The sequence below is a fragment of the Plecotus auritus genome (genome assembly GCF_963455305.1).
Source record: "Plecotus auritus genome assembly, chromosome: 6".
In the NCBI taxonomy this organism is placed as follows: domain Eukaryota; kingdom Metazoa; phylum Chordata; class Mammalia; order Chiroptera; family Vespertilionidae; genus Plecotus; species Plecotus auritus.
In genome coordinates, this window is record NC_137773.1 from 165,912,673 (window position 1) to 165,938,967 (window position 26,295).

Consider the following 26,295-nt stretch of genomic DNA (forward strand, 5'->3'; position numbering starts at 1 on the left):
GCTCAGACACCCTGTGTTCCTGGGAATTGACTGTTTGAGTGTCAGGACTGATCCAGCCTAGGTTTTTGGAAAGGAAGACCTAATCCTGTCCGGGCCTGAGGTGTAGGTGGCAGAGGAGGGGAACTCACTGCTCACTGAGATGGGGATGACTTAGGCTACCTCTGAATCCACCTCAGACATGCCCAGCAGCGACTCAGGCCACTGTGGATGTTCTGAATCCAAGTCATTCTCCTGAAACACGAGTACTGCGGCTGTCCCAGAGCTAGTCTGCCCAAACCATAGTTCTCCCTATCTGCCATGTCCTCCCCTCCCTTCCCTAATAATTATTTCCAGAAACAAAATTTTCAAATTCCACCTCAAATGCCATTGACTCAGGAAATCTGCTCATTACCCTCCTCCTTTGTGTCAGGAAAAATATTCAACTCTTACTTATACTGTCAACTCCTTGAGGGTGGGAATGAGACCTCTATATCCAGCTGTCTGTCTGTCTGTCTATGTATCTATCTATCTATCCATCCATCCATCCATTCATCTATCCATCTATCCTTCCACTGAATTACCCACAAGTCTGAGTACTGGACTTGACATTACCCTCGACAAATAAATTGCCAAAGTCAGGTCAATGGTAATGAGCTCAGAACCTTCCACACTCCCTTGGGAGACCCTGAACTAAATACGTTCTGTCAGGTGTTCAAAGCACTACAGTTGATTTCCATCACCTAATTGCAGCCAAATACTTTTCCCCAAAGCCAATCCTGAGGCCTGGGGCCTCCTCCAGGGAGACCTGAGAATTGGTTACTCTCAAAATTTCCTCATCGCTCTCAAGATGAGCGTCCAGTTCTCTTCTTGATGACATCAAGAAGCGAATGATTCCGCTCCGGTTTTTAAGGCAAGTACAGGCAATAGGTAAATATTCAAGGGCGGTAGAACACGGTGCTAAGAAGGTGGGGTGCGTGAGGTGGGGGCGGGTAGGGAAGAGCAGCCAGCCAGCCTGGCTTGGGAGGTGGTGGACAGAAGCACACTCAGAGTGGAACCCTGTGGGTGCACTCCAGACCCCACACGTCGACCCCAGACAAACTGCCAAGAGAAGCAGAGCCAGAGAACCCAAGTGGAGGCAGCTTATTTCATCCACATCCCGTTGGTTAAAAATAACTTCACTTATTAGTTTAAGTGAGATCACCGCAGGACTGGAAATTCACTCTAGGTGAGACAAAGTACTGGAAGGAAAATGAGAAAAGTCTACATTCATGAAGAACTTCATTTCAAAAAAGAAACAGAGGAGGAAGCTGTCTAAATGTTCCACGGGCTCTGTTTTCCTTCTGGGCTCTTTATAAGGAAGCCGTCTGCCGTTTTGGGATTTGGCACGCACAGAGCTAACCAACACATGGAGCAGCACTGGGGAAAAGGCAATCTTTGGAGACAATACTGTGCCGGTTGGTATGCTGGACCAGACCTCATGGACACTCACTCCTGAGGGACCACATGGAACCACCTGTCTCAGCTTCTGCTCGGGCACCACGCCTTCCTTCAGCACAGATTTCCCTACTGGCTGCGCTGTCAGCAAAGGCTCCACGAAGCAGGGCGGAGGACCATGGGAGCAGCACGCTCTTCCTAAAGGATGAAAGGCGGAGGAACAGGAGCTCTCCCTGGGTCCCACCTCCGCATTTCTGGGTCCCCTTTACGGCCCACCTGAAGCCTCCTCACGAATCAGGCCAGTAGGACTAAGACTCCAGTCTTCTCCACACCGCCTCTCCATTTGATCAGGAGGTGGCCGGAGGCGAGGTTCAGGCAACTGCTCTGGGATGTAAGGCTCTTGAGCACTTTGACTCGAATGATCCATATTCCGTGCAGGTTTCACTAAAATGGCATCAATCTTCACATACATTGATCGGCATGATGAATTTCCTTCACAGGTTGGCTCTTCATGACTCAGGGATTACACACACACACACACCGTTGTTATTGTTGTGTTGTTTTTAGGAGTCTGTAGATCGTTTTATTTTTTTTGATGTTTCTTATTTTTATATAATTTCAAAGAAAAAGTGTAAGACTAAGCAAGGAACTCCCATAAAACCCTTTATCCAGATTCACCAGCATGTTTTCATTTGGCCCCATTTGCTTTATCATTCTTCTCTCTAGATAGATAGATAGATAGATAGATAGATAGATAGATAGAGATATGTATAGATATGTATTGGTATCTATATAGAGAGACAAATGTATGGAATATGTATGTATGTGTATCGATACCTGTAATTCTTTTCGGGACCATTTGAGAGTAAGTTGTACATATGATGTCCCTTTGTCCCTAAAAACCTTGGAATGTGTTTCCAAGAACAAGGATATTCTCCTACATAACTGCAATGCAGTTACCAAAATCGGGAAAATGTAAACATTGATGCAATACTATTGTCTAATTCATAATCCATATTCAGACTTCATCAATTATAGCTATTTTCTCATGGTCCAGGATACAATCTAGGATCACGAATTTCATTTTGTTTCAAGTCCTTTTAGTGTGTTTTAATCTAGAAGAGTTGCTTTGTCTGTCTTGGTCTTTCTTATCCTTATACATGTTTTTAAAGAGTATAGGCCTTTTATAGGATGTCTCTTAGTCTGAGTTTGGCTAATACTGCCTCATAACTATGCATTTGAGGCAGGAATACTACTGAGTTGAAGTTGTGTTCCTCTGAGTGCAATATATCAGGAGGCACATTATGCTGGCTTGGCGATTACTCAAATTTGGAGTCACCATCACGGCTTTGACCTTGGTGCCCTGTAGGATGTGAATGGATGTTTTCTACCTCTGGCTTCATGCACTACCGTTCTAGGTAAAAGGGGCACACACTTGCATACACACAACTTATTAAAGACCTATGAAGTGGAAAGCCCAGGCTATCCTATTGGACGATGAGAAACACATGGGTCAGTCACCCCCAACCCCCCAGCCAACAGCCAGCCCTCTCCCAGAAGCAAGGCCACCTAACTAGCAACTGACCTTAAACTCATGAATGAGCCCAGGTGAGACCAGCAGAAGAATACATCTTGATGCAAAAAAAAAAAAAGTGAACTGAATAAACAGTTGTTGTTTTGAGCCACTACCTTTGGGATGATATGTTAGACAGCAAAAGCGAACTGATACCTCTTGTTTATCAGGGGAAAGAGAGAAGACTCAGAAGCCCTGCATATTCACTTATAAGCGCTAAAGATTGAAGGTCATGCTGTTTTTCTTCCGGCCCTTTCTTGTCTCCCTCAGGGATCTGAACCTTTGCCTGTTTGGGATTCATTTAATTTACCTATGTGATTTTAGAAAAACAGCAACCCGCAAATACAGACCTTCCTGGAGGAAAACCCCGTAGTGGCAGAGAATCCTGTCACTAACAAGCATCTAATAAGCACCAGCCAGGGCCTTCAGCCCCACTGTGGCTCCTTGACTTTTTAAAGGAGGTTAGAATTTGGTGCCTCTAGGGTTCAGCCTGGGGGTTTGTATCTCTAAGAAGTTCACCTGGTATTTCCCATCACCAGAGAGATTTGGGGAAACTCTGCATTAGAGAAGTAGCTCTCAAACTGCTCGACATGTTAAAATCACCAGGGAGCTTAAAATAAAAAACCACACCCAATATGCAGAACATTTATATCAGATTATCGAGGGCTGACATCCGGGCATCAGTATTTCTTAAAACTTCCCAGATGAGACCAGTGTGCAGCAAAGCAGTCCCCGTGCCGAGGTCTATGACTGATGGGTAAGCAGCTGGCTTTCTCTCCATTTGCATGAACATTCCCTTCAGATAGCTTGTGTTTCTGGTAATGAACGTGGACTTATTTCAGGGCACACGAAATGCTGCCCTGCGGACTCCTTTATGGTTTTTCTCCTCATCACTCAGCTCATTTCCCAGGAAGAAGTCGAGTTTTCCTTCCTATGATCAGTTTCCTAAATCCTATACATTCCATTTGGGGGAAAAGGAATGTTTTTTCCTTTTCCGTGTGTTGTCTACCATGAAGAGAGACAGAAGGGTAGGCTGTATCCGTGACTGTAACAGACACGTTCAGGGGTTGCCCACATTCCCTAGATACCTTTACCCTGCCCATGCACAGGGGGTCCTGGTGGGCACCTGTGCACCTGGGTTGGAGTGTGGCACCCAGGCTACTGGAACCCTTTGCCTGTGCACATCAAAAACCAGAGGAGCCCAGGAATTCACATCTCCCTGAAGCAGCCCTTAACCAATGACTGACAGGTGCATTGGTATAGATACCCCTGCTCTCTCACATGAGCCACCTCCCATGAGTTACCCCCGAACCCCCATCTCAACGCCACTGTGGACTCTGCTTAGTATTTCACTATTGCTTGGTCTGCTTCCCTTTCCTGTTCCCTTCTCCACTGTATTATTGGCTTTTCTTTGGAAGTCTCCCTGATACGCTGTGTTGAGTGAATCCTCACCTCAAGGTCGGCTTCTAGAGAACACAACCTAAGGTGGCAAACCCCACTGGCACACCCTCCAGAACCGTGACAAAGGATCTGGCACTGACCTTCATCCTTAATACAAAGGGCATTGTATGTGCCACCAGGAGCCGGGTTGCTCTCAATTCTCACATCCACAGCTTTCATGATGTGCTGTTCACCATTCCCCTTGCTGCACACGGTTGTCCTGAAATAGACAAAGAAGACAAAAAAAAAAAAAATGAAAATTTTAGAAGAAAGGGTAGGAGAACTGACAGCTTGGAAGCAGCAGATATTTTTCTGATTCAGGAACTTTGGCTGAAAGCATCAGAAACATTCTCCCCAAACAAAGGTCTAAAGTCAGGAAGACATAGATGCTTAAGTTGAGGTCATATGTATAATTCAAGTTTCAGAGGCTATAAATGCATTGTGTATCTCTTCTAGTATATGTGGTTTTTTTAAAATTTCATACAGTTCTGCTCTTCTCTTTTTGAGGGAGTTTGTTTTGTTGTTCACATTTCTTTAGATGAATTGTTAGTCATGAACCTTAAGCCTTTTTCCTCTTCTAACAGGAGCATTTAAATGCTTTACATTTCCCTCTAGGTATAGCTTTTGTAGCATCCCATGGGTTTGAGTATGTTATATTTTTAATATCATACACCTTTACTTATATGCTAATTTCCATTATAATTTATTTTAGTCCCATGGTTTATTTAGGAATACTGTATCTTTTATAAACAGCAAATAGTAGAATTTTAAAAAAGTTCAAATTATAGCTCTAGCTGGTTTGGCTCAGTGGATAGAGCGTCAGCCTGCGGACTGAAGGGTCCCAGGTTCGATTCCAGTCAAGGGCATGTACCTTGGTTGTGGGCACATCCCCAGTAGGGGGTGTGCAGGAGGCAGCTGATAGATGTTTCTCTCTCATCGATGTTTCTAACTTTCTATCCCTCTCCCTTCCTGTCTGTAAAAATCAATAAAATATATCTTTAAAAAATTCAAATTATAATCTTTGTTTTCTAATCCAAGTATCTCATCTACTTAATTTAATCACAGATCTCTCTTTGAATTTAAATCGGCCATCTTTCTATTGGTTCTGCCCATTCTTTCTTTCTCTTTTCTTTTCCCCATTTTGATTGCTTTAATTATTTTCTTGACATTCTCTTTCCTCTGTATTGGTTTGGAAGTTATATATCCTTTTACTATTCTTTTAGTAGCTACCCCAGAAGTTTTAACATGTTTCCTCTGCTTACTAAAATTTAACATTACTTTTATTTTCTTCCTCAATGACACAACTTAAAATACTATATATTAACATATTTAAAATACTTCCTGGCTGATATACCATTTTTTAGTGTTTAGTATTATTATTACTGCTTTATGGAATTATGTAATTTTAGTTTAACAACCCCCCCTCCCATTTACTCTTTCCATTCATCATTTTTTTGCATCTGCAGCCTCCCACCTGCAATTATTTTCCTCCTGCCTTTAATGTTTCTTTTAGTGTAGGTCTGATTTGATGAATTTTCTCACCTTTTATATGAAAATGTCTTTATTTTATCTTTGTTCTTAGAAAATATCCTCAGTGGGTATAGAATTCTAGGCTGGCAGTAATTTTCTAACACTTTGAAGGTATCATTCAATTATCTTTGGGCTTTTGTTGTTGCTCCTTTGAAGTACTTTTTCTTATTATTAGTTTTAATATTTTTTCTTCATATTTAACTCTAATCAGATGTGCCAGGTTGTGAATTTCTTTTTGTTTGTCCTACTTGGGCTTTGTAGGGCTTTTTGAATCGGTGCCTGGATGTTTTTCTTCAACTGTGGGTAAGTCTCATATTCCTTTTCCTTCTCTTCTCCTTTTGGAATTCAAATCACATACATCTTCTTTGCCTTTTACCCTTTCTTCTAAAAATTTCATCCTTTTTTTCTGTGTGTGTGTTTTTTTTTTGTTTTTTTTTTAATTCTGAACATCTTCCTCTAAAATATCTTCCAGTTCACTAATTTTTTCTTTGGCTCTTTTTAATCAGCTGTTAGAACCATCCGTTACATTCTTAATTTCAGTGATTGTATTTTTCATTTCTAGGGTTTCCATTGGTTATTTTTATAGTTTTCAGTCTTCTGCCAAAACTACCCTTCTTGGCTCTGTATCTCTGAACACTTTAAAGAGTTATTTTAAAGAATGCATCTACCACTGCTAATACCTAGATTTTCTACTGGCTATTTTTGTTCTTGGTGGCTTAGCTTCTCATGAGACTGGTTATTTTATATTGTGTGACAAACCCTATGCTTGCTAAAATTATTTGTGGAAATCGACTGCCTAAGATAATGTTTTCTCCCTCTAGAAATGATTTTTAAAATCAGTTCTGCTAGCTACCCAGGGCACTGGGACTCCAGTATCATCTTAACCCCAATTCTTGGATTAAGTTATGAGGATTTAAAGCTATGCTGCAGCTCCTCTGAGGTCCTGTGTGCTTCACGCAGTTTACTCTTTTTTTTTAAAAAAAAATATATTTTATTGATATTTCACAGAGAGGAAGGGAGAGGGATAGAGAGCTAGAAACATCGATGAGAGAGAAACATCGATCAGCTGCCTCCTGCACACCTCCCACTGGGGATGTGCCCGCAACCAAGGTACATGCCCTTGACCGGAATCGAACCCGGGACCTTTCAGTCCGCAGGCCGACACTCTATCCACTGAGCCAAACCGGTTTTGGCTTGCAGTTTACTCTTACAGCCTTGCAATGTTCCAACCCAAAGTAAAGAACTCCCCAAGCCCCCACCTGCACAAAACCTGAATTCAAATCTCTGTCCTCCTAGTCCTACAAGGCTACTGAAATTGCTAACCAGCTTTTCAGCCTCCATTTATTAGAATCTGCAATATCTCCTAGGAGACAAGTGGTCCAAAATTTTGTATTCTCTAGACCCGTGGTCAGCAAAGTGAGGCTCGTGAGCCACATGTGGCTCTTTGGCCCCTTGAGTGTGGCTCTTCCACAAAATACCACAGCCTGGGCGAGTCTATTTTGAAGAAGTGGCGTTAGAAGAAGTTTAACTTTAAAAAATTTGGCTCTCAAAAGAAATTTCAATCATTGTACTGTTGATATTTGGCTCTGTTGACTAATGAGTTTGCCGACCACTGCTCTAGACCTCTGTCTTTCTCTGGATTTATGTATATACTCAAAATAAATTCATGGAGACACAGATCCTATCTACTATATGTCTACTATGCCACAAATTGCAGGATGCACCGTGCATCGAACAATTGGTTTTTGGTAGGGAGCGGGGGTGGCTGTCACTGAAAAACCCACAGTGAAATGTACATACTAATGGTTAGATACTTCTTGGTTCTAGTAACATTAAAATGGAAAACCTATTTTTAATATGTTCTGAAGTAAATATATCAAGTTAAGTATGAGTGCTTTATAAAGAATCATCATCGTAGCAATGTAGAGATCTGCCAAGATGTCTTAACACTTTACAGCAAATCCAGGGAGAATGGACCTTTCCAATGACTCAGTCCTGACCTGTACTGCCTGGGAGACCTAAGCCTGGCTCTGAGCGGGCTCTTCAGAATCTCTGAATACCCCGGTTATCTGATGCAGTGATGGTGACAGAATTATGAAAAATACCCACACTTGACTACATAATGGAAAAATGCATGCACAGGACATATTTTGTCTATTTAGGAATCTGGATGTAAACATATAAGGCAGAGAGAGTCACAGTTTCAGATCCACGGACAAGTTTTGGATGAGACCTCATGCGTCCTTTCTGCTCAATTGCTGCTTCACATGTAGCACATGGAGGCGTGAGTCAGCATGGCTGTGTGTGTTTTCTATGGCCATCTGCCAGCCAGACATCTTCGGGGTCATTGTCTACCAAAGTAGTTCTTGGAGCCCATTCCTTTCTCAGTGGAACGGCTCCTGCCTTCTCTCAGTCTAAAGAAGCAGTTAGCAGCATTAATGGGACGTGTTCTCCTAGCTGACCACAGGAATTACTTCTCCACAAGGGCTCTACAGGTCAGGAACTCAGACAGGGCACAATGAAATGGCTTGTCTCCACGCCATAATGTCTAAGAACCTGAGCTGGGGAGACTCATAGGCTGGTGACAACTCAACAGTTGAGGGCTGGAATCACCTGGCTTCTTCCCTCACATTTCCGGCAGTTAGTGATGGCTATTGGCCAGGATATTGGTTGGGGCTATTGGTGAAAGAACCGCTTTGGGGCATCTGGTCTGGGCTTCCTCACAGCATCTCAGGATAGTCAGACTTCTTACTAGTACATGGCATCTCAAAAGTGAGAGTCCTCAGAAACCCGGACATGGCTTTTTCTGACTTAATCTCAGACGTCACATAGTATCACTCCTGCTGTATTCTATTGCTCCTGGCCGTACTCCGCTGGGCCTGATTCAAAGGGAGAGGACACAGACCCCACTTCTCAATGGAAGCAACGTGCAAGAATCTGTGGCCATATTTTCACACCTCCATATCATCTTCCTATCCCTATGTATGCAGATGCGTATCTACAGAGAAAAACAGATAAAGAATATATACCAGACAGTTTCCTCTGAGGTGGGGAAGAAGGGACAGACTCACTTTGTACTTTATACATACCTCTATTATTTGAAAATTTTACAAGCATGTATTATTTTTGTAATTTAATAAGGAAATTCAAAATAACCAAGTCAGGGGGAATAAACTGACAGAACTGGGGGAAAAAAATTTTTTTTAAATGAGAATTCAAAACAAGAATGCACTGGAAGCCACTGCCCACTGCATTTTGCCTATCCTGACACTTCATTAAAGCAATTATTTAGCCCCCATGGGAGCCCTGGTGGGGCAGCCAGGTGAGTTGGATGGACAGCCAGCCCGGCTCGACTGACTTACCCCAAGGTGCCGTCCGCCAGCCAGCCCGTGGCACACACCGCAGAGGTGCACTCCTGCACCACCCTCCGCAGCTCCTCCGCAGACGCCAGGTGAGCACCCCTGCTCTTGCAGGAAAGCCAAGCCGCCTCCAGGTCCAGCCCCTGAGAGCCGTTCTGAGACTCCAGCACAAAGAGCTTCCCTGCATGGGGACAAGCACGAACACAGGCTGACTCAGGGATCCATGGAATGTAATCTCAGCACACTTACTCTCTACTTGCCCGAAGACCCAGCTGCAGCACCTACCCCATGGCACGCATCCCTGGGACTAGGTGTTCAGTCACACTGGTATTTTAACCCGTTTTTCCCTCTTCTCTTTTAAAAAGGGTGGAGGAGGCCCAAGGGGGTGGAAATGGGGGGACATCTGTAATACTGTCAATAACAATCCTATCTAATAAAAGAGTAATATGCAAATTAACAACCACTCTGCTATACCCACAAGCCACGCCCACCAGCCATTCAGGAGTGAGTATGTAAATTAACCCAACCAAGATAGCTGTGGCCACCGAGACAGCAGGAGGGAGGCTTGGGTTTCCCCAGCGATGGAGGAAGCCAAGCTTTCCGCACACCCTGGCCGGCCCAGGCCTGCACTCCAGGCTACAAAGTTTCAATTATAGAAGATAAATAAATCCCAACAAAAATGGCGGCAGCCACAGAGTTGGTGAGAGCAGGAGGCTAGGGTTACCCCCGGCGATGGAGGAAGCCAAGTTTCTGAAGCCCTGGCCTGCCTTGGCCTCCGCTTAAGGCTACAAAGTTGCAATTGTAGAAGATAAATAAACCCTAGATACCAGGGCCTCCGCTTGGGTCCCCCGGGGGCATGGCTAGCCTGCAAACCACCACAGGTTCCTTGCCCAGGCCGCCCCATGCCCCAAGGGAACCCCCAGCCTGATCCGGGACACCCTTCAGGGCAAACCAGCTGGCCCCCACCCATGCACCAGGCCTCTATCCTATCTAATAAAAGAGTAATATGCAAATTGACCATCACTCCAACACACAAGATTGCTGCCCCCATGTGGTCAAAGATCCTGCCCCCATGTGGACACAAGATGGCCAGCAGGGGAGGGCAGTTGGGAGGGACCAGGCCTGCAAGGGAGGGCAGTTGTGGGCAATCAGGCCAGCAGGGGAGGGCAGTTGGGAGGGACCAGGCCTGCAAGGGAGGGCAGTTGGGGCGATCAAACCTGCAGGGGAGGGCAGTTAGGGGTGATCAGGCCAGCAGAGGAGGGAAGTTGGGGGTGACCGGGCCTGCAGGGAAGGGCAGTTGGGGGGGATCCAGGCCTGCAGGGGAGGGCAGTTAGGGGTGACCAGGCCTGCAGGGGAGGGCAGTTAGGGGCAAACAGACTGGCAGGGGAGCAGTTAGGCATCAATCAGGCTGGCAGGGGAGTGGTTAGGGGGTGATCAGGCTGGCAGGCAGAAGCGATTAGGGGCAATCAGGAAAGCAGTCAGGCGAGCAGTTGGTAGCCGGGCCTAAACGGGCAGTCGAACATCCCTCAAATGGTCCCAGATTGGAGAGGGTGCAGGCTGGGTTGAGGGACACCCCCCCTCGTGCATGAATTTCATGCACCAGGCCTCAATAATAATAATAACAATAACAATAATAATAATAATAATAATAGAATTAACCATCTGCTCTGGCATGTTTTTCTTCCGGCCCTCCGGTCCAGTTTAAGAACCCATTGTGGCCCTCGAGCCAGAGCAGATGGTTATTCTTTCAAATATTCTTTTTTTATTTTAGTGATTTTTTACAGAAAGGAAAGGAAAGGGAGAGAGAGTTAGAAACATCGATCAGCTCTCTCCTGCACACCCCACACTGGGGATGTGCCTGCAACCCAGGCATGTGCCCTTGACCAGAATCGGACCCTTGACTCTGCAGGCCGACGCTCTATCCACTGAGCCAAACCGGTTAGGGCTCAAATATTCTTTTTAAAAAGGTTGGGGTTGTTTTTTTAAAATATATATTTTATTGATTTCAGAGAGGAAGGGAGAGGGAGAGAAAAACATCAATGATGAGAGAGAATCATCGACTGGCTGCCTCCTGCATGCCCCCCACTGGGGACCAAGCCACAACCTAGGCATGTGCCCTTGACCGGAATCAAACCCAGGACCCTTTAGTCTATAGGTCAACACTCTATCTCCTGTGCCAAACCAAACAGGGCTAAAAAGGTTGTTTTAAAAACACCACATGGCAAAGCTCAGTGCCCTGTTTCCCTGAGTTGGGTTACTTGGTGTCCAGGGCACTGATTTGGGCCTCAGCTTTGCCTTCTTTTGCCCGCCCCAGCCCTGGGGTGACCGCATACATGACAGGTTCTCCCTTTCTGTCTGACCCACTGTCTCTATCACATGTCCCATTTTCTCTGCCACTCAGCTTCTTTGCACACGCTACTCTCTACTTAGACACTCTTTCTTCCCTCTCCTTGACTAGTTATACTTACTCATCTTTCAGGTTCTCCTACACCAAGTCAAAATCTCCTAGTATATGCGCTCTCGGTTCCTCTGTCCTTTAATCTTATGTATCTAAATTGCGGTGTGAGAGTAGGAGGATGTTGCACGGACATGCTCCCAGGAACAAGCTGGAATTACAACTGAAATATGGAAAGGCTTCCTGAGTAATCAATGGAAAACTCACAGGAGAGAACCCTGATACCCAAGGACCGAAGGTGGAGATGCATAGAGACTGGTAGGAGGGGTGGAGGCACAAAAGGGCTGGCTGAGCACCCACAGATGGGAACTGAAGTCCGGAGAGATATCTCAGCTGTGGGGGTAGGGGGTGCCACTGGGAACTCTGGGATCTAATCCCGAAGCTGGGCTCCCCAACAGAGAGCACCGAATTGAGGAGGGTGCCCACATAACATCTAGCTGTGAAAAGCAGTGGGGTGCTGTCTGCTAGGGAGTGGCAGCTGAAAGTGCAGGCACCCTCTTAAAGGGCCAATGCACAAAAATTCCCTGTGGAGCACAAAAATTCCCCCACCCACCTTGTGCTCTTGCAGAGGGAGGGTGAAGTGGACTGGAGCTGTGAGAGCAGAACCCAGGGCTGGTGACTTGGGGGATAGAGCTCAGAAAGCAGACACCCCCAAGTTTCCTAGGCTAAGTCATTCCCTCACACAGGGGAGGACATCTTTCTCACATGGACATCCACCTTGCCTGGCGGGGGAAGACAGCTGACACATCCTATTGGAAAACCCTTGCCCTGACTGAGGTCACTTAGAGATTAATAGAAACAATTAGCCTCCAGGCAGAACCAACTGCCCCACCCTGTTGAAAAAAACTCTCCCCACACCTGAGGATGATTGCCTGGGGCAATTCAAGTTGGAATCCTATCAGCCTGTACAGAAGCAATCTCTGGAGGCTTTGAGTCTTTGCCTGATCCAATTAGTCAGAAACAGCATTTAACACTGTCCTGCACTAGAGATTGAGAGGTATAGAGGATCTACCTAAAACATAGTCATAAACCAAAACAGACAACCAAAATGAGGAAACGAAGAAATGACCCCCAAATGAAAGAACTAGTGAATTCTTCAGAAGAAGAGATAAATGAAGAAGAGATAAGAAATTTATCTGAAACAGAGTTCGGAGTAATGATGTTAAAAATGCTCAGACTCCCCCAAATCTGAAAAAAGATATAGTAACTATGAGAAAAGAACAGTCTGAGATAAAGAATGACATAACACATTGGAAGGAATACACAGCAGATTAGGGGAAGCCAAGGATCAAATCAGTGAATTAGAAGACAGAGTTGAAAATATCACTTAATTAGAGAACCAAAAAGAAAAAACAATTAAAAAAAAAAAAACAGGAGGACAGCTTAAGGAAGCTGTGGGACAATGTGAAACGTAACAATATTAGAATGGTAGGTGTGCCAGAAGAGGCAGAAAGGGAGAGAGGAATAGAGAAGGTGTTTGAAGAAATAATGGCAGAAAACTTCCCTAACCTGATAAAGGAAAAAGTCACACAAGTTCAGGAGGCACAGAGAACCCCAAACAAGAAGAACTCAAACAGACCCACGCCCAGACACATCATAATTAAAATCTCAAAGATTAAAGACAGAGAATCTTAAAGACAGCAAGAGAAAAGAAAACTGTTACCTACAAAGGAGCTCCCATAAGGCTGACACTTGATTTCTCATCAGAAACTCTACAGGCCAGAAGGGAATGGCATGAAGTACTCAAGGTAATGGAAAGCAAGGATCTGAGACCAAGATTACTATATCCAGCAAGGCTATCATTCAAAATAGACGGTCAAATAAAGAGCTTCCCAGACAAAAAAAAAAAAAAAAAGGGGGGGGGGGGGAGGGGGTGCTAAAGGAGTTCATCACCACCAAACCAGCATTACAAGAAATGCTAAAGGGATTCCTGTAAGGGATTGCTGAGAAGAAGAAACAGAGAGAGAAATCTAGCCATACAGAATGAAAATGGCTATAAATAAGTACCTCTCAATAATAACCCTAAATGTAAATGGATTAAATGCTCTAATCAAAAGGTGTAGGGTAGCTGAATGGATACAAAAACAGGACCCAACTATATGCTGTCTACAAGAGACCAACCTCAAAACAAAAGACACACACAGGATGAAAGTGAAGGAATGGAAAAAATTTTTCTATGCAAATGGAAAAGAAAAAAAAAGCTGGAGTAGCAATACTCATATCCGACAAAATAGACTTTAAAAGCATCATGCTAAGCAAAATAAGCAAGTCGGAGAAAGATAAATATCATATGCTCTCACTCATTTGTGGAATATAATGAACAACATAAACTGATGGACAAAAATAGAGCCAGAGGGGGGAAAATATTCTAGAATATAATAGAAGTAATCCTGTTATGCAGATTTTTAATATTTCCTACAACTTTTGTGATATCATACTATGTTAGTACAGTTTTGGTAATATTATTATACTTAAAAACCTTTAAAAAATCGCAATGTCACATTTCATTCATATAATTATTTGCTTAATGCCTCTCTCTTCCATTGGAGTTGATGTTCCCTGATAGCAAGAACCTGTTTCTCCTCACCATTCTATGCTCAACAGCAAGGACAGTACTTAGCATATAGTAGATACTCAATAAATTACCTGTTGAATTATGAATCTTTTTCTGTAATCATTACCCAAATACAGTCATTTGCATTCAGTACATATGAAGATTTTTCAGTTTCAAAAGTATTTTAAAAGTACAGTGGCAGGTCTTTTTTATGTATGAGATGCATATATAAATTAAATGTTTTTCCTTTGAATTTATCTCACTGACTTATTTTCTAATAAGTCCATGTTTTAATAGTCCACAGAGTTTTTGATAAGGCCAGATCTCTCTCTTCGAATGTGTGTAATGCATCACAGTTTAGAAGAACATTTCTTCGTCCTCCTTTCATTACTGTTGAACACAAATTAAATGTGGAAAGTGGTGGTAGTTAGGCATATATTTAGTAAAGAAAAGAATCCTTTCATAATATGGGTTATAATTCTTCAATGGCTCTACTATAAAAGTTGGAGCTCAGCAAATGGAGTTTCTTGAAAGCAAATGTACCTGTAACCTTCCACTAGGGAAGAGGGGAGAAGGAAAGATGGAAGAGAGAAACAGGCATTTCTGGCAAGTGGTGACAAGGAAGCGTGCTTGGATGCTGTTCCTACTGTCTCCTTGTCCAATGATATTTCTGCCTTCCATTTTCTGTGACCCACATCTAGCCAGATAGACACAAAATATTGATCCATATCCATCTAGCATTGCACTTAAGCAGTTATAATGGGGTGAAACTCTAAAGCCTTGTAGATTGCAGAAATATTTCTTTTTTAAAAAAATATATATTTTATTGATATTTTACAGAGAGGAAGGGAGAGGGATAGAGAGCTAGACACATCGATGAGAGAGAGAAACGTCGATCAGCTGCCTCCTGCACACCTCCCACTGGGGATGTGCCCGCAACCAAGGTACATGCCCTTGACCGGAATCGAACCCGGGACCCTTCAGTCCGCAGGCCGACGCTCTATCCACTGAGACAAACCGGTTTCGGCCAGAAATATTTCTTTAAAAGGAATTAAAGTTGGTACAATAGTATACATTGTTCAAAAGTTAACATTAGCTCCAATTTATTCCACTTGGATTCTTTAAAATCAGCTTAATTTTCATGACTCGATGTCAGGCAAAAGGAAAAAATACGAGAATTAACAATGGATTGACTGCCAATAGATATGGGATTTTTTTAAAATGAAACTAATTTTTAGGAATTAGTGGTGATGGCTGCACAACATAATGAATATACTAAAAACCACTGAAGTGTACCTTTTAAAATAAGTTTTACACGAATTATATCTCAATTAAAAATTGACAGAGATCACTAGGAGCCTTTGAAGTTAAAAATGTTTCCTAGCCGAAACCGGTTTGGCTCTGTGGATAGAGCGTCGGCCTGCGGACTGAAGGGTCCCGGGTTCGATTCCGGTCAAGGGCATGTACCTTGGTTGCGGGCACATCCCCAGTGGGGGGTGTGCAGGGGGCAGCTGATCGATGTTTCTCTCTCATCGATGTTTCTAACTCTCTATCCCTCTCCCTTCCTCTCTGTAAAATATCAATAAAATATATTTTAAAAAAAATGTTTCCTAACCCTTTCTCTGAGGACATGGAGAAAAAAGACATTGGTCCTCAATTATGAGCAAAGAGTTCGTCAAGTTAGCACTTGGGACCAAGAGCACCAAAAACTCTGCGAAAACATCAGGAGGTTTTTCTTGCTTTCCTCTTCCCTAAACGCCATGCTTCTTTGTCATCTAGTTTCACCCAACACTGTTTGCTAAACACCAATGACGTTTAAACATATACAACACATCCTAAATAAGCCCAGGATTCTTCTCCTGCATCCGTCTGATTTCTCTCAAGCTCGGGTTTACTAGAAACCCTTCATGGCTTCTTTTCTTTCGGATCCTCCTGCACCAAATCAATGGGGTTTTGTTCCAAAAGTAAAATACAGTTGAATTAGCTTTTGAAACGGAACTGATATAAGGCTGTGATCCTGCTGATTTAAGGGAACTCCTGAAAGCTGAATTCAGTTCAGAAAACTAACGAACAAAAAACAAACAAGAAAAGGTGGGCCAATTTTCAGGACCTGCAATAATCTGGTCCTTACTTCTATGGAGCCTCACGTTCAACGACATCCTCGCCGCGCAGTCTGGGTCCGGCCACTCCATCGTTTATCCCATTTTCCCTGCCGCTCGCACGCAGCACAGGGACTTTGCACGTGCTATTCCCGCTACCCCAGGGCACTCTTCTCTCCCCTCTGCCTCGCTGATGCCCACCCATCTTTCAGGTCTTCCCGGACCAAGCTAAAACCACTGGCCTTGCCGTCAGGAGCACCTTTAATCCACGTGGAAAATTACCTCCCTGCAGAGGAGGGTCTCGGGCACTCCAGACGTGATTTCACGTTAAAGCCCTTTCCTGGAGATGGTGGGAAAGCTCATGGCTGGACGGCAGGACCCATGCCCTGGCTTTCCCTGGTGTGTGATGGAAGGATTCGGGGGCTAAAGGGAGGCGTTTGGGCGAGCTGAGACTCGGTGGGCCGGGAGAGGATGCAGGGTCGCAGGACCGCCGCTCCCCTCGCTCGCTCCCAGGCTCGGCCGGATGGGCACCCCAGCGAGCTTCGCTTTCCCAAGCCCCACACGCCACCCCGGACCCCGCCGCCTCCCGGACACTCACCATCCGCCCTCACCGAGAGGCGCGGCAGACCGAGCAGGAGCAGCGCCGCCGTCCAGAGCTGGGCGCGGGGGCCGGGTCCCTGGGCAGCCATGGTCTTGGCGTCCATGGGCGGGCGGGCTCGGGTGCGGGCGCCGGCTCGGGGTTGCCTGGGCTCCGGGGCTGCCTGGGCTCCGGGCTGCCTGGGCTCCGGGGCTGCCTGGGCTCCGGGCTGCCTGGGCCACCGCCCGGCGAGCGCCACTCGGCTCTGCGCGCTGCGCTCTGCTCGCACGTCTCAGGCTTCGCGCCCGGCGCGTGGAGAGGGAGGAGCGGCGGACAGCTCGGGAGGCTGGGGACGCCGCCGGAGCCTCAGGGTTGGGGCCACGAGCTCCCGGGGGTCCTGTCCGTGGCGCCGGGGAGGCGGCTGTAGCCCGGCTCCGCCTCCGTGCTGGGCACCTGGAGGCCTCGATGCCAAAAGGGGCTGCGCCGGACAGCTAGCTCCCAGGGCGCCGCCGGGGCGGAGGGTGAGGGCGCGGGCGGGCGAGGAGAGCAGAGTCACCCGGCAGGGGGGACCCTCGCCGGCCTGGGGGACCCTCGACGGGAAGGTGACGCAGTCCCAGCGGCCGAGCTCCTCCCGAGGACCGTTAGGAAAGGGATGCCTCACTCCGTCCTCTGCCTGCTGACTTCCCAGCCGGCGTCCTGTAGGGGAGGGAGGTTTTTATGAAAAAGAAGAATCAGGCTTGCCAACCCACTCTAAGGAGCGAGACGCACGGAATAACGAGACTCTTCCCTAAAAGCATAGCTTGAGAGTCGCTCCCATAGGGGCATCTTCGGGACGCTTCCTTCTTTCTGACCTTTCCAGGTACCGGGTAACATTTCCCCCCACACCCCCACCCCAGAACACCAGGAGCGCGGGTGGGGCTGGCACCTTCACACCACATCCCACACCAGGGCTGCTTGACCTAGAAGGGGGAGGGCGGTGAAGTTCGGTTCTTTCTGTCTGGCCTGGGAAACTCCATTCTAAACAAGTGTCCTGCTGAATTCTGCCCCAGGGGCCCCTGCCAGGAATCGACTCCATCTTCCATCTCACCCGGCCCGACTCCCAGCATCAGCACCATTGGGCGAAGGGATGCATTCTTCCTAGGTAGAGTGATCAAGGTCGGTGCTGTTATACCTGGGATACCGGTGGCAAGCAACAGTTTGTTCAAATATCTGCTGAGTGCCCACAGCGTGCCTGCCCCAGTGCTAGACCCCAGTGGGGCTATAATCCGCCCTAAAAGTGCTCCCACTTAAATGAGACAGACCGGACAAGTGATTGGCGCTAAAAGGAGCAGATGATTGTCCACAGGAGAATGATCGAGGACACAGACATTGGAAAATTATCTACTTCCTTTTTAAGGTAAGAAGGGAGATTTGAACCCACATCTGATTTACTGCAGGTGTCATTTTCAGCTCACATAATTTTTATTTTATTTTATATATTTTATTGATTTTTTTTTACAGAGAGGAAATAGAGAGTTCGAAACATCCATGAGAAAGAAACATCAGTCAGCTGCCTCTTACCCCCTACTGAGGATGTGCCCACAACCAAGGCACATGCCCTTGACCGGAATTGAACCCGGGACCCTTGAGTCCGCAGGCCAATGCTCTATCCACTGAGCCAAACCAGTTAGGGCATCAGCTCACATAATTTTTTTTAAAATATATTTTTATTGATATTTTACAGAGAGGAAGGGAGAGGGATAGAGAGCTAGAAACATCGATGAGAGAGAAACATCGACCAGCTGCCTCCTGCACACCCCCTACTGGGGATATGCCCGCAACCAAGGTACGTGCCCTTGACCGGAATCGAACCCGGGACCCTTCAGTCCGCAGGCCGACGCCCTATCCACTGAGCCAAACCGGCTTCGGCTCACATAATTTTTGAAGTGCACAGAAAGCTGTCTCTTCTCCTTCTTCCTCCCCACATGTCAACTACAAGGCTAGTGCTAGTGATTCCTTCCTTTGTAAAATAAAAATTTGTTTAAAAAAAAATACAAATACTCTAGAGTGTTGAATGCGGTGAGGCCTGACAATCATTCGCACATGAGCATAAATGAATTTACTTCGATGCTTCTCTTCCAGCAGCCAGCTGGTGACCTAAGAGGTGCGACTTCTGTGTCTGGGTTGCAGGGGACCTTTTAAAGCCTGGTTATTGCTGAGAATGCAGGGGAGGGGCCAGAAGGCAGCTGCAAGAGCTGCTGACTGACTCACCCCGGGGAGCTGCGCCTGCTGTCTACTTTTCACATGCTGGGTCTCCTGGAATCCTTCTCTGATTTTATCTTCTCTCCCCAGGGTTGTGAGGATGCCTGAACACATGGCACCCAACTGGAGCGATGAGACCAATGGCAGCTTAAGAGCCACATACGCTCAGAGCCTAAGGGAGGAGGACTGCATGCCATGCAGGGCCATGCAGGGGTTGCACTTGGCAACAGAGGGACCAGCTGGGGGCTATGGAATATAGGCTTTGCAATAATAAGAAGGTCAGGTGAACTCTGGTTCCCGTGGGCAGGATGTGATTGTCTTGTTTGAATAATTCCTCAGGGATGGTGGGGAACTGGAGCCCTTTTACTCAGAAAACACACACACACACACAGAAACTGTGCCTGGTCCCCATGCTAAGACAGGTTGTTTGGCTAGGGGACCTTATCGTTGGGAGCACAATGGGGAGAAGCTCTTGAGGTTAGCCATCCGAGGCCCTTCTGATTTTACCAGATGTCACGACCTTGGGGAAACAATTTTAAGAGCTGAGCCTCACATCCTTGTTTGTTAAATGGGGATCATAATACCAACCCCACAGAGTTCTTGCTCTTTTAAGATGAGAGGTCCCAGCATACTGTAAACACCGTGAAGTCATGGGTTAAGCAATAGGTTCATAATTCATTCTCTTTTTTTTTTAAATATATTTTATTGATTTTTTTTTTTTTTTTACAGAGAGGAAGAGAGAGGGATAGAGTTAGAAACATTGATAAGAGAGAGACATCGATCAGCTGCCTCCTGCACGCCCCCTACTGGGGATGTGCCCGCAACCAAGTTACGTGCCCTTGACCGGAATCGAACCTGGGACCCTTCAGTCCACAGGCCGGCGCTCTATCCACTGAGCCAAACCGGTTAGGGCCATAATTCATTCTCTTTATTACTTGGGCAACACAACCAGGAAAGAAAGGTGATCAGTCAAATCCCTTTTTAAACATGTGAATGACAGAACTTCCAGCACACAAACTAATGGTATTTGCCAACAGGAGACTTATCCTTGGAATGCTTTTAGAAGAATGTACCTGGTTGTCTAGGGTTGCTTGTGGCAAACCAATCTGTAGTCTATGGATTTCGGAGGCATAGACGCCTAGAAATACCAGGTAAGTTATGTAACTGTCTAAACAGACGGTGGAGATATGCCATGACTCAAATGGCTTCTTGTGTAGTAGGTGTCACTGAAGTGTAGACAATAACCAGTTATGTGAAGAAAACCTATAATGGCCGAAACCGGTTTGGCTCAGTGGATAGAGCGTCGGCCTGCGGACTGAAGGGTCCCAGGTTCGATTCCAGTCAAGGGCATGTACCTTGGTTGCGGGCACATCCCCAATGGGAGGTATGCAGGAGGCAGCTGATCCATGTTTCTCTCTCATCAATGTTTCTAGCTCTCTATCCCTCTCCCTTCCTCTCTGTAAAATATCAATAAAATATATATTTTTTTAAAAAGAAAACCTATAATGTGATAGAGACCCAACTAGAGAAACAGGAAATAAGAGCAATCTAGAAGAGATAGAGACGATGCAGGGGCAAGAAAACTTCAACACAATAACTCCACTGCCCTCGGAGGAAAGAGAAGATACTGCATTAAAAAGATAGAATAAGGTGGTGAGCCAAAAAGAAAAGAAAAAAGAGGAATATTCAGAGTAAAAAAAACATATTGAAATGTGAAATATGAGATCAGAAATAAAAAACTCAATAGATGAGTTGGAAGATAAAATTGAGAATATGTCCCAGAAAATAAAGCAGAAAGACAAAAAGGTGGAAACGAGGGGAGAAGAAAATAACACCCAGGAATGCCCTCTCTGCCTGCACCCCACGTGATCCCTCGAAGCATACCATGTACCTCCTCCAGGAACCTGTGAGTAATAAATTCCTCTATTTCGCTTTCCCTTCCATTCTGTTGTGTCTCTACTTAACAAATGTTAATATAAAAAAGCCACAGCATTCTGTGAAAAGTCCAAAGTCCATCCAAAGGTTTCTGAAAATTTCTGACCTATTTGAGTTTCAAATTCCTGCCCCCATTTCTGATTCTCCCTTTATTTCTGCCCCTGGTGACCACTCAAATGTGGAATTCAAGTTGGAGAACCTTAAAAACATGTTTTTAAACCAAAACTCTATTCATTTAAGGCTTTTACTGAGGAAACAATCCTTTATCAAAGGTTTTAGGAAAGTGGTGAGTTTTTTTTTTATATATATATATATATATATATATATATATATATATATAAATGCAAACAACTTAAAACGGAACACAGCAGCCCTCCCCCCCCCCCCTTATCCACGGTTTCTAGTTCCATGGTTTCAGTTACCCACAGTCAACTGTGCTCTGAAAATATCACATTGAAAATTCCGGAAATAAACAATTCATAAGTTTTAAATTTCACATCATTCTTAGTAGCATGATGAAATCTTGCACTGTACTGCTCCGCCCTGCCCTGGATTTGAATCATCCCTTTGTCCAGTGTATTCAAACTGTATACACGACCCTCCCGTGAGTCACTTAGTAGCTCTCTCAGTATCAATCATATCGACTATGGTAGTATTGCAGTGCTGTGTTCAAGTAACCCGTATTTTACTTAATAATGGCCCCAAAGCAGAAGAGTAGTGATGCTGGCAATTTGGATATGCCAAAAAGAAGCCATAAAGCACTTCCTTTAAGTGAAAAGGTGCATATGTATAGGACAGTGGTCGGCAAACTGCGGCTCGTGAGCTACAGTTTGCCGCTCTGTTGACTAATGCGTTTGCCGACCACTGGGATAGGACAAAATATAATATGCATAGGGTTTGGTACTATCCACAGTTTCAGGCATTCACTCAGGGTCTTGAAATGTATCCCCCAAGGATCAGGAGGAACTACTGTGTTACACTTACCTATTCTTAACAGTCCTTTTGGCCCTCTGCCATTTTCCATGGTCATCTTCTTTTGTTCTCTCCGCCTCTTCTTCTTTTTTTAAAAAAAAATATTTTTTATTATTAATTTCAGAGAGGAAGGGAGAGGTAGAGAGAGATAGAAACAATGATGAGAGGGAATCATTTATTGGCTGCCTCCTGCATGCCCTGCACTGGGAACCGAGCCTGCAACCCGGCATATGCCCTTGACCTTTCAGTCTGCAGGCTGATGCTCTATCCGTTGAGTCAAACTGGCTAGGGCTCTCTGTATCTTCTCAACTTTCTCCCGCCCCCAAGTTCACCCCCTTTTCAGTTCTCCTTTTTCCCTAGCTTCCCATCATCACATACAAACGCACCACTCATAAACATTCTATTGCAATTACATTTGTAAATGGCGTATGGAGTGAGCTTAGACTGTACCTGAAAATCCCATTATTTGTATTCAAAAGATTTTGCTTTGGTTAAATTATTTCAGAGTTCATGCATTTAAAATAATGTCTGGCTGTGCCCAAATCCCTAGATAATCCATAGACCAGTCTATACGGTCCAACTTTCCTGTTTAAAAATCTGACCAAAGATTCTGTTGGCCTGGATCATGAAGTAGAAAGTCTTGGTGTAATCAATAAAGATTTCCAAATGTAGTTAGCCTAGCTGGCCCCATTCATATCTTATTATGTCCAGACTTCTCCTGAGCACATAGAATCACATGCCTTACTATTGATCATAGTTATTTAACAGTGAAGTAATGGATAGTGATTGTCCTAAATAAACTTAACATATTACTTTAGAACTGGAAATTTACTTCACAATGTTATATGTCCACTAAGAAGTAATTACATTTTATTGATCACCTATGATACCAAGGAGCTTTAAATCTATATTTTTATTTGTAATCCTTACAACAACTCTATAGTCAGCTTGCAGATGAGAAATGGCACTTTTTTTTTTCTTGTTGTTATGCCCAGATTTCGTGATCCCCAAAGACCACCAGGGAGCCGAGTCCGATGCAAAAGCAAAGAGCCTTTAATCGAGCTAGCTCGAGCTCCCCGTCCACCACACTCGCTGAGGCAGCGGCAGGAGGCAGAGAGAGAGCGCCAGGCCCCAAACATGCCGATTTATAGGGGCCTGGGAGAGGTAGGAGGGGTGAGGTAGTGTGGCCTCCGCTGATTGGTCGGGGTCAGGTTGCACATGGGGGCAGGGTGCAGCTTACTTTCCTCTTGCATTTCTATTGGCTAATTCAAAAGTGTGGGTTGGGCTCTTGGAGAGGTTCTAGGGTGGGAACCTGACTCCACGAGGTGGAGGACATGGAACAAAGGGAACATGGAGTCGGTCTCTCCCCGCCCTTTCATTGTATAGTAAAGGTGGAAATTTATTGAAGAACAAGTACAGACTCCCACGTGGGGAGGGGGAAAGAGTCCCACTGAGTCCCTTTTTCCTACGGTTTATAAAGGCTGCAGATCTTTGTGCGTTGATATCCCCTCTGATTGGTCACCTCCCCTTCTGATTTGGTCACTATAGCAACTCCTGAGCTCAAAGGTCGACCTCACATGGGACACCTGAGGCTCTCCTCCCTCATTGTTCTCCTATTCCCTCTGGGCTTTCTTCCTCCTTCCCTTTATTCTGTAAATGTGTACCTTTTGCTACTCTCAGCTCCCTTATCTTATGGAAATGTAACTTCTGCTGCTCCCAGCTCTCTTGTCTTATGGAAATGTACCCTTTTGCAGCTCTGTAGCCCTGTGTTTTTTCCTTGGCCCCCTCAATTTTTTAAAATTACCTAAACCTGCCCTAACTGGTTTGGCTCAGTGGATAGAGCATCGGCCTGCAGCCTGAAGGGTCCCGGGTTCGATTCCGATCAAGGGCATGTACCTTGGTTGCAGGCAAATCCCCAGTAGGGGGCGTGCAAGAGGCAACTGATCAGTGTTTCTCTCTCCTCGATGTTTCTAACTCTCTATCCCTCTCCCTTCCTCTCTGTAAAAAAAAATCAATAAAATATTTTTTAAAATTACCTAAACCTGCCTATTTCACCCCCAAAACTCCCATTTTACCCCCAAAACTCCTTTCAGTCCCCCCTCCGATTAGAAAACCCCAACTGCCAGGTCTATCAAGAAATGACACTTTTTTTCTGTGTAGGTTCTGCAAATTGCCCGAGGTCACACAGCTTGTATGGCCAAAGTGGGATTTGAACCCACCTGTGTGTGATGCTAAAGTCTCTACTCTTACCTTCACAGCATGCTGTCTGTTAGATACCCTGTAAGCATTTCTTCCCATTAAATCAGGTTTAAATTCTAGAAAGGCAAGCTCTTATGCTGACATTCTGTATCCAGGGGTGAGAAAGAACCCATAAGTAACCTCTTGAACACCTTGTGGCTATACAGCTTAAGGCACTACATTATGATCATTTATTTATGGGTCTATCCCTTCCTATGGGGGTAGGAGGAGGGTCTTACAATCACTGTAGCACCAGTGTCGACCTCAGCCACTATTCAGTGCCTGGCACATCATAGGTCCTCAATAAATGTCTGGTAAGTGAACGAGGGAGGTATTTTCCATGGTATTGCAGACACTCCACTTCCCACAGTCCATCTGTCTGAACACGTGCTCTCTTTCTTGCCTTAATACTAGCACCATCTTCTCTGTGAGGCCTTCTTTATGATTTAGTCCAGTTGTCAGCAAACTCATTAGTCAACAGAGCGGCAAACTGCGGCTCACGAGCCGCATGTGGCTCGTGAGCCGCAGTTTGCCGACCACTGATTTAGTCCAATCTCTCCACTCTCCCCTTTGTGCTTTCACTGTACCCTGAACAGATATCTTAGGAACTATTGTTCTACAGATCTGACTTTCCCTCTAGTCTGAATGTCGTTGACAGAGATCCTGACTTTTCTATGTGGTTTTTTTTTTTCTCTCTGGGGTCTTGAGAAGTGCCTGGTTCATAGTAGGTTCTCAACCTATGTTTGATGAATTAATAAAAAATTAATCCCTGATCTGTTGGCTTAACTCATCAAAGGACCCCAAGGAGAGAGCGTATCAAGGATCATGGTATTGCTCTCAGTAAAATAAGGAACTTGTCTAGGGGGTCACATGCCTCTCTTCTCAGCATCTTCTTTTTCGGGCAGCGACCATGTCCTTTAGTGCTTTTCTGTCTCTAGTAGCTCGTACAGTGCCTAGCACACACACACAGTAAGCTGCGATGAATGGAAGGAGGAATAAATGAGCCTCAAAAGCAATATATACCAGCCAATGTAGGATTTCAAACCTGATGGATCTGAAGCCGTCTCACAAATCATCTGCCACCAGCCTGACGCCACATAGCTGAAAAATCCCTGCACAATGTAGCATTTACTTGCAGGCTGCCTTCGGGGCTGTGGAGGTTGTGGGCTGGGTCCTGAGTAAACATAGGCTGCACTGAAGAGCCATTGTGGGTGCTGGTAGCTCTTTCAAGTTCCTCTGGGGTCTGCAGTTGATTTGCAGCTGGAGCCAAGTCCCTGCCAAGGCCCTCTCCCTTTTTGCAATTGAATTATTAACTAAAAGAAAACCATCCAGGGTGTAGGAGTTAGCAGCGGCCTGCCAATGGGAAGGAACTTTTGTTTACCCAGAGTGTTTGCACCTAATCTAATGAAAAGTAGGAATGAGCCCTCGGAAAGCAATTCAGAAGTTCTGGCCACAAAGAAAGACAGGCTTTGGATTTGGCAGGAAGGTAGTTCAGGGCAGCCAAAGCCTGGGGCGGCATGTCTACCCCCCAGGATACGACTTATTTCCAGGTGGGTGTTATCCACGGGTTGCTTCTGTGCTTGTTTTTCCGGGGACCCTGGCAGGACCCCGGTGCTCCCATTTCCCAAATATCTCAGGTGCTCCCATTTCCCAAATATCTCATCTCCTCCCGTTTGAATCCTGCAGCTTTCACTGAAGACTTGGATCCTTACTGAGATGCAGATGCCACTGAGAGGGACAGCTCTGCCAAGGAGTCGAGAACTGAGTTCACATCTGATTTTTGCAACTTAATGTCTATGGAACCATGAACACATCACTTTCCTACTCTGGGCCTCAGTCTCTTTGCCTATAAAATGGAGATGATCGTGCTACCTAACATACAGCGGTTTTGGTATTGGAATTACTTTGT

General features: G+C 45.3%; 1 protein-coding gene across 1 annotated transcript in view; it reads right to left on the bottom strand.

Moving 5' to 3' along the window:
* Nucleotides 1–17,112, bottom strand: part of SUSD5 (sushi domain containing 5) — a gene marked incomplete at its 5' end in the record, with an annotated part of 39,181 nt that extends 22,069 nt beyond the window's left edge. The window contains 3 exons of the mRNA XM_080671945.1: nt 4,528–4,646; nt 9,319–9,496; nt 17,022–17,112. Coding sequence (XP_080528071.1) covers nt 4,528–4,646; nt 9,319–9,496; nt 17,022–17,112 — 388 coding nt within the window. The remainder of the gene's footprint in view (nt 1–4,527; nt 4,647–9,318; nt 9,497–17,021) is intronic.
* Between the last annotated feature and the right edge of the window lie 9,183 nt (nt 17,113–26,295).